At 39.0% G+C, this 11,952-nt stretch overlaps 2 protein-coding genes across 3 annotated transcripts; both read right to left on the bottom strand.

Annotated features, from left to right (window-relative positions):
* Nucleotides 1–2,828: 2,828 nt before the first annotated feature.
* On the bottom strand, nucleotides 2,829–6,010 carry loxl5a (lysyl oxidase-like 5a). Its single transcript, XM_087781886.1, has 6 exons — nucleotides 5,224–6,010; nucleotides 4,866–4,974; nucleotides 3,787–3,924; nucleotides 3,435–3,591; nucleotides 3,278–3,373; nucleotides 2,829–2,948 (listed from the first exon to the last, which is right to left on the bottom strand). Exons 1-6 carry the CDS (start codon nucleotides 6,008–6,010, stop codon nucleotides 2,829–2,831), a joined length of 1,407 nt encoding a protein of 468 aa, XP_087638012.1.
* A 3,325-nt stretch (nucleotides 6,011–9,335) lies between these two features.
* Nucleotides 9,336–11,952, bottom strand: LOC148085465 (nicotinamide riboside kinase 2-like). Of its 2 annotated transcripts, none has more exons than XM_087782587.1 (8): nucleotides 11,802–11,952; nucleotides 11,094–11,184; nucleotides 10,707–10,755; nucleotides 10,407–10,581; nucleotides 10,026–10,097; nucleotides 9,821–9,927; nucleotides 9,669–9,754; nucleotides 9,336–9,590 (listed from the first exon to the last, which is right to left on the bottom strand). In XM_087782587.1, exons 1-7 carry the CDS (start codon nucleotides 11,825–11,827, stop codon nucleotides 9,669–9,671), a joined length of 606 nt encoding a protein of 201 aa, XP_087638713.1. In that variant the 5' UTR covers nucleotides 11,828–11,952; the 3' UTR covers nucleotides 9,336–9,590. The 2 variants fall into 2 exon arrangements, with proteins under 2 accessions (XP_087638713.1, XP_087638712.1); XM_087782586.1 differs by having other exon boundaries at nucleotides 9,336–9,593.

An 11,952-nucleotide genomic window follows, 5' to 3' on the forward strand; every position in this document is an offset into this window, starting at 1 on the left:
CAGATTAAGATGTGAGTTGAAACAATTTAAATTGTTTTATTATTCTAGGAAATAATCCTCTGTAACTGTAAACACTTGGATTGAGAAAAGATAAGAGTGGACTCTGAAGGTAGAATTCGGTTTTTATCTGGGCCGTGTGGTCTTAAAATCTGAGTCCATTGTTCTCATCACGACTATAGTCTCGTCCCAAATGGAGGACTTCTTGTTTTTTAGGGTCTTGTTTACATGTGAGGGATGAGTGGCGTGTGAGATCAGCGCACAGATTAGTGCAGCGTCAGCAGTTATTTTCGAATGACTTGTCAATCAGAAAGTCGTGTCTCTGCATACAGAGCCTCACAGATTTCCTTCCTTCGATAAGAATGGTTTCGTCCTGGTGCCGCTGATGTCACACAGGAAGCTTTCCCTGCTGTCTGCACATCTGTGGAATTTCTCTCCTCCTCGCCACCTCCTGCCGGAGCGACTGACAGCTCAGCACCGGTCTGGACCAAAACCACCAAGCGAGCGTCCGTCACACGCCTCAGGCCGCTCACCTCCCGCGTCCAGGGCCATGTTTGGACACGAGGAAGACTGTGGTCAGTGTGATGGTGGACATGTTTATCCTCGTTTCTTTTTGCTGTTACTGCGACCTCTCTCCTCCTCCTCCTCTTCCTCCCCCTCTCCTCCCTCTGATGACGTCTGTCACAAGTAGTCATCAGTTCACATGGGCAGGTTGAGGGAGAAGTCCTCTGGTGAATTATTATTCTGCTCATGACTCTCCTCACATTCAATCCAGACTTTGAAGAGCAGCAACAGTTTTGTGAGAGATGTGGAAAATAAAAGACGGTTAAGATTTAAAGTGGCAGACTTTTTGAGGGAGTATGGTATTACAAACTTAAATAACCTAAATATAGTTATTTAAATAAGGGGTGTTAAACACACATATTTTTAGATTTAGTTGAGTCCATTTATATCTGAAAGTACGTTTAAAAAATAACAAAATATTGATGGTAAATTCAGTCTGTTAAACTGAGCCTGAGAAAACTGGATATTTGACAAAGACATGTCTCTAGTACAAGACTGCAAATAAAACTGACCAAAAACTGTTTTCCTCAACTGAGGAAAATCTCTTAATTTATGAAAATAGTCTCACAATACGATCTGGAGTTTATAATCCAAAATCAGTTTCTGAAGCCTGGGAATGACAGTAATTATAAACATATATATATATAACATTATAAAACATAAGACAAGTCGTGGAGGAGGATGTAAGTAAGTAAGTAAGTAAGTAATATTTATTTATATAGCGCTTTTCGAGACCAGGGTCACAAAGCGCTTAGACAATCAAAACAATACTCAAAAAAGTACATACTTTAAAGATCAAGATAATACTGAGAACAACACAGGAGTTCGAGAAATTCAAGGAAAAGCCTGAACAAATAGAAACGTCTTAAGATGTTTCTTAAAGGAGTCAGTAGACTCCATCAAGCGCAAAGAGAGAGGAAGATCGTTCCAAAGCTTAGGAGCAACAGTCTGAAAAGATTTCTCTCCTCTGGTCCTGAGCCGTGTGCGTGGAACCATAAGTAGATTCTGATCCACAGACGAAGTCCTGAAGCAAGCATCCGTCAGAAGAAGAATCTGTAGACCATTGATCCGAAAATAAAAAAAGTGTTAAAAGTGATACCCATCTGCAAAGGAGGGGCTTGAGAAAGTGATTGGAGGGCTTGAGAGAGCGGGTGGAGGGGCCTCAGATTGCAGCTGTGATTTCTTCCTTTTTGCCTTTGTATTGACTTTAATCTCCATGTTGAACTTCACCAAACTCAGAAGATTAACTGTAGCTCCTTCTATTCCCCTCAGAGCTCCTTAAATTTGGCACATTTCTCAGTAGTTTTAGAAAAAGACATGAAGAACTCCTTGTGACTTCCAGTTTAAATGTTTCTGGTGTAACGGCTCAGACACTGAGCTAACCGAGGGGAAACCATTACTGCAGATTAAGTGTTGGCCACCAATCAATCTACTTCGTGTCAACAGAGCGAGACACTTCTCCGGTTAGTCAATATTTTCTCAGTCCAGTCACCGGCGGTTAAAGAGCACGACGGCAACAGCGAGCTGCTGCGAGGAATGTTTGTTCGAGTGGAATGATGTCAGATAATTCTCTTAATGAAGGCTCAGGATGAACTTCCACACAGAGACACACGAGAAGCTACAATAAAGTCTTTTTATTCTCACTTCAAAAACAAGCACCAGCTTTTTAATTTATTCATTTATTTTGTATGAAAATATTAGCTTCAAATGTTTCTCTTATAAAAAGGACAGAAATATAAATGGAATTATTTTATTAAGTGATTAAATTAATGCATTTATTTGTATCATTTGATGATACTATTTCCACATCAAGAACAGAGACATTGATATTGTGTCACTTATACTGAATCTAGTAGTCTGCTTGAGACCTTGGCTCCTCCAGAAGGTTTGAGGGATTATAGTTTTGTCATAATACATATGGTACAAAAATATTAATAGCATCTTTGTTATCACTGTAATAACGAAATTAATGGAATTTGTGCTTCATAAAATAAGAATTTTTAGTTTTAAAAACATGTGCAAATTCTTAATGTCTTTGGTAAATATGAAAACAAATATATATATTAAGATGTAATTGACAATTTTCCACCTTTTCAATACATTATTGAGAACTCATGAAATGAATAGAAACAACAGGTTTAATAGAATAATTCTAATATACAATTATATTTGTGATACATGAATATGTAAATGCATTAAATAGTGCACGTAAATGTCAGTTAATATCACTCAAAGGGTATTTGATGACATATAAACATGGATAAAAGTCACTCGTGAAGTCTGCAGTCGTGTACTTGAACGTAGCCTCCTCGGTATCCGACGTCGCAGCGCACCTCGTTGTTGGAATAATCCGACTCCTGGACCAGCTGAGAGGGATTCACCGTCACCTGATAAAGATAAAGAACATAAATCAAAGAAAAATAACAAAGAAAAATGATACAAAGATCAACATGGAATAGAATCATCTTTAAACTCCTGCCCCCAGAATTAAACAGTCTAATATCACAAGGAATGAATGAGTCCCTGAGTCTATTAGTGTTGCATCATGGGAGGAGCATTTGTGCACTCCATCTGCTTCTCTGCTCACTGATGACAGTGTTCAGAGGATGACTGTCATCATCCATGATGGACAGTAGTTTGTCAAGAGATCTCTGCTCTGCAACTGTCACCAGTGAGTCCAGCTTCATGTCAACCACAGAGCCGGACAAATGCTGACCTTGAGGATGTAGTTTCCTGGTGTCACGTCGGTGATGTCGATCCACTGACAGTCGATGTTGGCGTGATACGTGTCGTAGCAACCGGGACCCAGACCCTGTTGTCAACGAAAACGAGTTCAGATGTCTGGAGGTAAAAACGATGATACCCTGTTCTACCTGGGTGTGTGCAGTGCAGGCGTAGCGCCGTCGCACCCCAGGGTCACACGACGTGTCCTCCAGACAGAAGCTGGCCTTGTGTCCTTCGGCCACTTTGAGTCCGCTGGCGACGTCCAGTAAATCATAGTGACTAAAAGCTTCCATGCTGTGGAAGTGTCTGTGGACACAGAGGTGAGCAAACAAGTGACGGCGCCTGGTGGCACTGGAGACAGTTATTCAGCACCTTTTTCTTACACTTGTTTTTGTGTAATAATATACATGAGTTTGACTCTGGAACTGGAGTGAGGATGAGAGACATCTGGTCCTGTTTGTTTATGTTGATGCATGTATTCAGTGGGGTGTCAAGACTCACTGGTGACAGCTGTGCCACTCCCACTCATGTCTGGGCTTCGTGGGGAGGAAGTCGGTCGAGCCCTGGTTCTTCACTCGCTGGGGGAACCGCAGCAGGACCCTGTAGTCCAGGTCGCTCACACCTGGACGGTACGCCGACCTGGAAGAAACATGGCCGACTTTAGAACTTGATTCCTCCGACTGCGCTTGTTCTCCACACAAACATGAAAGTATCAGCAGATTGAGTCTGAATGTTGAGGTGACTGTTGAGTCCTGGTCCAGCGCTCACACTTTTAGGTTGGCAGGGGGGTCAGAGGGGAACTTTGAGTTGTTGCCAGATTCTAGTCTAGGAACAGCTGAAGGTTCCAAGAAGGTCTGGAGTTAGTGCACAATCGCGATATGAACGGTCCATGAAACACATATTTCAGTAGCTTTTGTTGAGACCAAATTTGGGAAACGATTGTTCAGCAGGTTCTAGTCAATTCTGGCACAGAAAAGAAGGATCTTTAAACAAAAATGTCAAAAGATGCATTGAAAATTGTTGCATTTCAAAATAAATTAATGAATAATATGGAAGATTGTATTGTGTGATTTTATGTATTTTGTGAATTTATTCTATTATGTTATTTTATTGTATTATGTGATTTTATTGTGAAGCGACCTTGAGTCTCTTGAAAGGCTCTTTTAAATAAAATGTGTTATTATTATCATTATAACATAATAACAAATGTATGCGTATATTATATATATTTATTTTTCATTATGATTAGGTTATTTTACAATTTAATATGAAAAAATGTTTTGTATCTAAATGTCTGTGAAAAAAAATTATTAAATGTAAAATAAATAAACAAATAAAATATTAAAATAGAGAAAGAAAACGAAAAATCCCTATAATATGTGAATTTTTAATAAAGTAAATAACGAACAGAAAAATGTAAAAAAAAAAAAGTTGATAGTGTTTGGAAGTGAGCCAATAATTTAAATACATTAAATACTTCAAATTGAAACTGTGAATAAATTCACAAAAATTATGAAAAAAAAACTTTTAAAGCAAAGTTGCCTCAAACACAAGGAAAAATGTGATGAAGAAATGTTTACCTGGAGAGACAGTTTTCCTCGGCAGCACATCGAAGCGCGTACATCTGAACTCTCTGGATGTAGGACCCAGCCTCGATGTAGGACGGATCAGGGACCAGATCTGGAAGACCTGCACATATACACAGGATTGTGCATTTGTCAAAAAAACAACAACAATGCTTTTAAATCAATACTTAAGAACCTCAGGTAACTGTTTAAATATGTCAACTTTTAATAAATAATATACATATTGTTTTGTATTTCTTAAAATGACACATGCAGTCTCCAGGGATGCAAGTGGTCCAGGTGTGATAAAAGATAAACCTCAACAAATAAATTATTGTCCATCAGACATAAAGGATGGAACACACTTTCTTACCATTGTAGAAGAACCTGGTTCCATAGCCAGGACCTGGTGAAGGACGTCCCTGGACCTGGTTTCTCAGGTCTGGCGGGTAAATGTTGTAGAAGACAGAATTTCTGTGATGATTGTTGTGTTGGTTCCTCGGACTGCTGGTTCCTGGGGTCTCGAGTCTGGGCCTCGGGAAATGGATCTCCACAGAATTGCTGGACACAGGTGTGTGGGACACGGATGGACCTTCTCTCCTTATGTCTGAGGGTGATGGTGGTGGTGAAGGTTGGACTTGTCTAGATGTTGTTGATGCTGCGGTTCTTCTACTGGCTGGAAGTTGGAGGGGTATCAACGTGGGTCGGACCCGGTTGACTGCAGGTCCTCCAGGGCTACTCCTCCCTCCTCTGGGGACCCCGCTCCCGGAGAACTCCTGAAAAGTTCTGCTAATGTTCCTGAGGACTTGGGGTGACTGAAGACCCGCTGTTGTAGAAGGGAGCAAGTACTGACCCGCATCAGCACCGAGGACCGACGAGTCCACCCCACCACTGAGCTGGTTCCGAGTGGGTCCACGCAGCGCCACAGGGGGTCCAACTCTGCCCGGGCTGTTCTTGGAGGTCAGGAGAAGCTGGGCTCTCTTCCTGGACTGTGCTGGAGACTGGTACTGAGACCCGGTGCTCAGGAGACTGAACACCCGCCCGTTGTTCTCCCACTGGGTGTGATGCTTCCAGGGACCCCCCTGGACCCGCCCGGGCTGCTGACCAGAACCCACCGGGATGTTGAGGACCAGGAGGAGAAGGAGGACAACCCTGTCCATCGCTGCAGGTGAGAAGCTCTGTGGACGGAGGTTTGACGCGCAGACATTATATGTGAGAGGAGGAGGTATTAGAGATCAAGGTAGTGATGTAATATGACCACATGGTGGCGCTATAGCATTGTCGGTGAAGCTATAGCAACGGAGAAAAGTTTGTCAAACAAACATTACGTCACTGCGTTTGTGGAAGCTTGCCATCGGACTTTGAATATACATTTTTAATTCTTACAGCCTCAAAATCAGACTTTGAATTGGAAAAACATTTAAATTGATCAATCAATTCGGTGTAAAACTGTCCAGGATATTTTCTTAAATTTAAAATGTATATTTACTTGCACGTCCTCTTAGTCTGAACTGTTGCGAAATTGGTCGAGTTTTAAAAGTTTAATGTTCATAAGTTTTCTTAGATTAGATTTTTAGTTTCCTCGTTTATTATTAATTCTCTTAAAAATGTGTTTATTTTTTAAAGTTATGCATATTGTTCTTACATTCCACTATTGTTTCCAACCTAGAAGTGGAAACTTAACTTAACTTATAGTTTTAAAATAACCTAATTACACAAGTATTTGTTGTTTTTTACAAAAACTATTCATGAATGAACATTATTGAAATAATTTGACTATTATGTTATTCTCTCTAATAACTTGTATCATTGATTCAAAAGTCAAAACAAATCATTTCCATTGTGTTTTTTTACGTATCTTTTTTTATAGATGTTGAATCATTCTTTGTGTGAGTTTTTGAAAACACACATCATCATTCTTTTGTATATGTCACACTTGTAGTTCTATAGTTGGTGCGTTGATGTCAAACATGAGAACACAATGTCAAAGTCAAACACAATCAGCACAGGAGTGAAGCTCTAAATATAAACCACAAGCGTCCAAACACTCCCAATGAATCCATGACTCAGTGTGAGAAACTGGAGTAGGAAGGAATTGTGTGTGTGTTCATGTGTGTGTGTGTGTCCTGGTTTACAGGGACCGGTTCCAAGCAGAGTGTGTTGGCTTCAGAGGGTTGTTCTTGCATTAGTGTCAGCTGATCTTTTACTCGTACACACCCATCCAGCATGTTGACCCTCGTGACCTTATCTTCTCTGTCCTGGATCTGACACCATGAATGAACACTCGACTCGTCTTCATATATTTATAGCTTCCTATGGTGGAGAACATCAGACCAATTTGAGACCAACGCCAACAGAAACTATCGTTAAGCAGTTCAATTAAATACATAATAACAAAAGCTAAACTCTGTATTCACCAAAAATAAGTATTTTTAAGAATAAAGAAATCTATAGAACTATATATTTATAACACTACAGTTAGGGGATATTTTAAACGCAATTGATAAATTGAAATTTTCCTCGTAAATTATACACAACGTACATAATGTTAAAGTTCGATTTGAGTTTCCATGAATAGCCATCTAGTGGACAAAAAACGGTATTTGATTGATGTATTTAAAAAAAAATGTAATACTATTAATTATCAAAACATAATATAATGATTTTAAAATGATTGAATACAAATGTTGTTTTTAAATATGTATTGTGTTTATGTTAACATTTTCGACATTAAAACACCCGCAAAATAATAATAAAAAACAAACAGTAAATACGATTTTTGAAGCAGCAATTTTAACTTCAAAACAAACATGTCTGAAAGATATGGACATATATGGGGCCAGATTTAAGGTAATAAAGTGTAACTTTCTGCTGTTTATTGATTGTATGTTTCTACCAAAGATGGGCGTTCCTCAGTCACATGACCCACGTGGTGAGGCCTTTCGTAGAAAACTTCTAGATTACATTTGTTCTCACCTAAATGCTGCTTGAATAAGTGACACGTTCAGATGCTGTCAGTCTGAACAGAACATGCTTGTGTGTTTCATACTCACACACACACACTGCTGTGACTTTTAGCAGCGGTCATGTTTTCATCCACATCCACCTGTTAGAACGTCAGCACAATTGTCCTGTCAATCACTGTCCATCACACGTGCACATGTTAGACGACCTTTCCCCTGATACCATACAACAACAGTTCACTAATCCGGTGTTAAATAAAGTTGTTTTATTGATCAACCATGGTCAATGAAATATTAAATAAACGTGTATCCTCTTTAAATCCCTTATAGAATTCTCTATTCACTGATACGGTTTGATAACATATTAAAAAAAAAAGTTAAATAAATGTGTGTCTGGGGAAAAAGGTCATAATCGGACACGTGTTCCATGCTAAAATTTGAAAAAAATCATGCCTTTTAAATACATTTCTATCATTTAAGATGCATGAACTCCACAAATACTTTTCGCACCTCAGACATAAAACCTTATAAATAGAATTTTTATTGTGACCAAGTCTATTTAAACCAGCTTGTCACGGACAAGGTGACCTTTATTGGGACAATGCGATACTATAGAGGTCGAAGGCGTTAGTTTGTTATATTATCGACCATTTACAGATTCGAATAAGTAATTACATAATAGTTGGTAAGTGTTTTGAGCCATATCAAAATAAAATTACATGTTAAAATACATCAGATTAGATTTAATTTTTATCTTTAAAAACAGGTTAATCTTAGTGGTTTAATTTGTTTGTCACAGTGGATTTATTTTATATACATCTAGACAGTTACCACTAACTTAGTAATTACCACTTGACATAGACGGATGTTAAAACTAAAAAGTCAACTTACTTGCACAAAAGCTCGACTCCTGCCAGGGTTTGAAGGGATGTCACTTAAAGATACATTGTCTTTGTAAAAGCAAGAAAGTGCAAGTTATCAGGTGGCATTTGAAACAGTGGGATGGAAAAACATAGAACACCCATTAAATACAATATAGTTACTCTGGAGCGAACATTCACTAGTATAGTTTATAGTCTGCAATAGATGACCTAGATGCATTTACCAGCATGTTATCATCTGCATCAAAGTTCACTCATTTATAATTCACCTTCAAAACTCAGATGTAGACGACCTTGATCCCTTTATAGCATGTGTGCGTGTAAGCTCACCATCATGTGTCACTGAAGGGTATATCCTCTGAGGAAATAATGACTGTGACCTATAATTACTTTATACGTTCACATGTGACCGGGCTTTGAGTGTTGTAAAGCCAACATTAACAGTGTAATAGAGATCATTTTCACCGTGCGATGGCACCTCTGTGACCTACATCCACAACCTAGATCAAGTCATAGATGCTTCCGTCATCTCTGCCAGTTGAATATTATCATGCATTACTTTTATTTAAAAGCAAAAAAGGAACTAGTTCCTTGACAAAGAATGGCTCAAGGAACACAGAAAAATCTATAAAAACAAGATACTCATTTCAGGAGAAACATTTCTCTTTTTATTAGAAAAAAGTCATTGATAGATGGTCCAGGAGAAAAATCGATTGACAAAACGGTAATTATCTACAATCACATCAACTTAACACAATGTTGCACGTAGACAATAAAACGCAGTCATAAGTTATCGTTGCTCTATATACAAACACAAGATACAATAAGGACATGATAGTAAAAAAAAATAATCCTTTATTTACAATGGTGTGTACAGGAGGTCAGACCAAGGCTTCCTGCTGTAAGAAACAAACACCGTTAAAATCTTGTCACTCATCAATTCAAAAACTATCGTTTTTTTTTGTTTTTTATACCTATAAACGATTCAGCACATTGTTCTGAATGTCCTCGTACACCTGGTTGTAGATTTCCTCTTTGCTTTTCAACCCATCGACGTAATCTGTGAGCAGAAATGAACACATTCAAGCATCCTTTCTTGGATCATCATCTCTGCTCCAGAACATACCGATTTCCAGGCCACACTTCTCCATCTCCGCCCTGTGCTTGAGGTACATGGGCCAGACGTGGCCGTCGAACAGACCGGGAGGGTCCGGGACGGTGTATTGCCTGGTACTGCACAAAAAACGGGGGTCAAATTTGGAAGAGAGATATCGGGTTGGCGATCTACCATTTCATAGAAAGCAGGAGTGCATTTCTTAAAATGTAATCACCTTCTCCTTCTTTTGCATTCCTCGTACGGTATCGAGATGTAGTAGCACTTGTCGTAGAAGTCGAGGAGGGACCTGGTGGAAGATGCAGGATAACGAGTGAAGAACATGAAGAGAGATCACGTGCAAAATTCTGCTATCTCCATGACTACAGAGAGAACTGGTTTCTGCTTAAAAAACCCTTATCTTTAGAAGCAGAAAAGCCTCGTGCTTGAGTGTGTGCGACCAGTAGATGTTGACCATGTGACTAGTTGACTTCACAGTGACAAACATTTCTAGAGAAGTTCATGAAAGAACAAGACACGCCTCCACGGTTGGTATCAATTCATAAGAGTTAAATTGAACTTCTATTTAACAGATGAGAAGCATAACAAATATACTTACTGGTCGTTGTAGAGGAGGAAACCTTCCACGATCAATATATGGATCTGCTCGTCCGGATCGGTTTGATCGGACGGAGGCGACAGGCTGACTCCGTGAGAACGGGCGAATTTCACCGGGTTCTCGATCCATCCTTTTATCGTAGACCTCATGGCGTCCATGTCAAGAGCGGTGATCACTACATGGGGAAAAGAAGGAGAGGAGTTAAACGACTGTGAGGAAAAGTCTCGAATGCATGTTGTCTTGGCGAATGGTGTGAAAGGATCATGAACGAGCGGGTGCCACCCATCGTCGATGCCTTACCATCCCACTGTTTAAAGCCGTCCTTTCCCACCTCAATCTCATCTGGTTTCTGAAATAACAGTCACCAGTAAAACACTGCAGCAACCTCAGCCACCGCAAAAACGACCCCACGCGCATGCAGGAGATACCCCAACATAAGATAGAAGAAGAACGGATCTTAACGTTTACGACATGCAAAGGAACATTTAAGTTAAAAAGCATTTAAATATGTATGGAGTCTACCTTGAAAGACAAGAGGTCTACCTTCTATTGAGCCATATCATTTACATTTAAATGTTTAGTTATGGGGGAGGGATTAGTCAAGAACCCTTACATTACTTCCTGGAAGAGATATATAGCGCGACAGAGGAGCAAAAATAAAATAAAAGTTAACTTCTAAAATCTCACCTTGAAGAAGTCGTCTTGGTGCACAACACAGCAGTTGGGCAGAGTCTTGATCAACTTGTTAGTCAGGGTGGTTTTACCGCCATTAGTCACTCTGTTGGAAAATACAAAATAAAAATAAACAACAATATAATTAGAAACAAATATCCTTTTATTTATGTGAAGTAAATTGAATTGGCGGTAAACACATGGCGCCAAATGATATGTAAACACAGTCACGTTCCATGCTTAACCTTGACTTTAAAATTAAAAATATATAGGTAAAAAATACATCAGAAATCGAACATAAACGTCATTTATGATAGTTTACTGGAAGCTTAATACTGTTTTAAATTAAAACTGCATTGACCACACGACTGGGTTGAATCTCCCTCCACTTCCTCGCGGTGAATTTTCAAATGTCCCGCTCGATTTATGACAACAAACCCTCCACGCCTCCATCCATGTGTCACCAAAACACACTTTATAAACACACACTTTTAAACTCTCTTCGAGTTAGGATATTAGTTTAAAGGCGAAAATACTCCTATTTGAAGCTCATTCATCTCGCAATAGTTAGTCTAACATATGCGTAAATGGCGGTAAATTTGTGTAAAAATATTTTTGCTCATTTCCAACTGAAATTAATCTCCAATATCTCTAGATCAATGTTAGAAAAATAACAAACTATTTGTAAAAGATTAGAAATGATGAAATTAAGTTTGTACTCACCCGCCTATTCCTATAATAAACTTCATCTTTGAATCTTCTCTGTGGCTTTTCTTAGCTTAAGAAGGTTCGAGTAAGTTCTCCAGAAGTTGTTTCAGTCAAATCGATACTTTTTCCCAGAAAGAAAGAAAAAAACGCGGTTCTTGTCAGTGAA

The sequence above is a fragment of the Callionymus lyra genome, chromosome 2, assembly GCF_982586985.1.
Source record: "Callionymus lyra chromosome 2, fCalLyr1.hap1.1, whole genome shotgun sequence".
NCBI lineage: Eukaryota > Metazoa > Chordata > Actinopteri > Syngnathiformes > Callionymidae > Callionymus > Callionymus lyra.

What these genes read in the sequence shown, in the direction of transcription:
- LOC148085465 (XM_087782587.1), bottom strand. Translation starts at nt 11,827, where the DNA reads ATGAAGTTTATTATAGGAATAGGCGG. An exon ending in ACCAAGACGACTTCTTCAAG is followed by an intron (nt 10,756 to 11,093) that starts GTGAGATTTTAG and finishes CTGTTATTTCAG; the next exon opens with AAACCAGATGAGATTGAGGT. An exon ending in GAAGTGTGGCCTGGAAATCG is followed by an intron (nt 9,755 to 9,820) that starts GTATGTTCTGGA and finishes TTCTGCTCACAG; the next exon opens with ATTACGTCGATGGGTTGAAA.
- loxl5a (XM_087781886.1), bottom strand. Translation starts at nt 6,010, where the DNA reads ATGGACAGGGTTGTCCTCCTTCTCCTCCTGGTCCTCAACATCCCGGTG. An exon ending in AACCAGGTTCTTCTACAATG is followed by an intron (nt 4,975 to 5,223) that starts GTAAGAAAGTGT and finishes GTATATGTGCAG; the next exon opens with GTCTTCCAGATCTGGTCCCT. An exon ending in CAGGAAACTACATCCTCAAG is followed by an intron (nt 2,949 to 3,277) that starts GTCAGCATTTGT and finishes TATCTTTATCAG; the next exon opens with GTGACGGTGAATCCCTCTCA.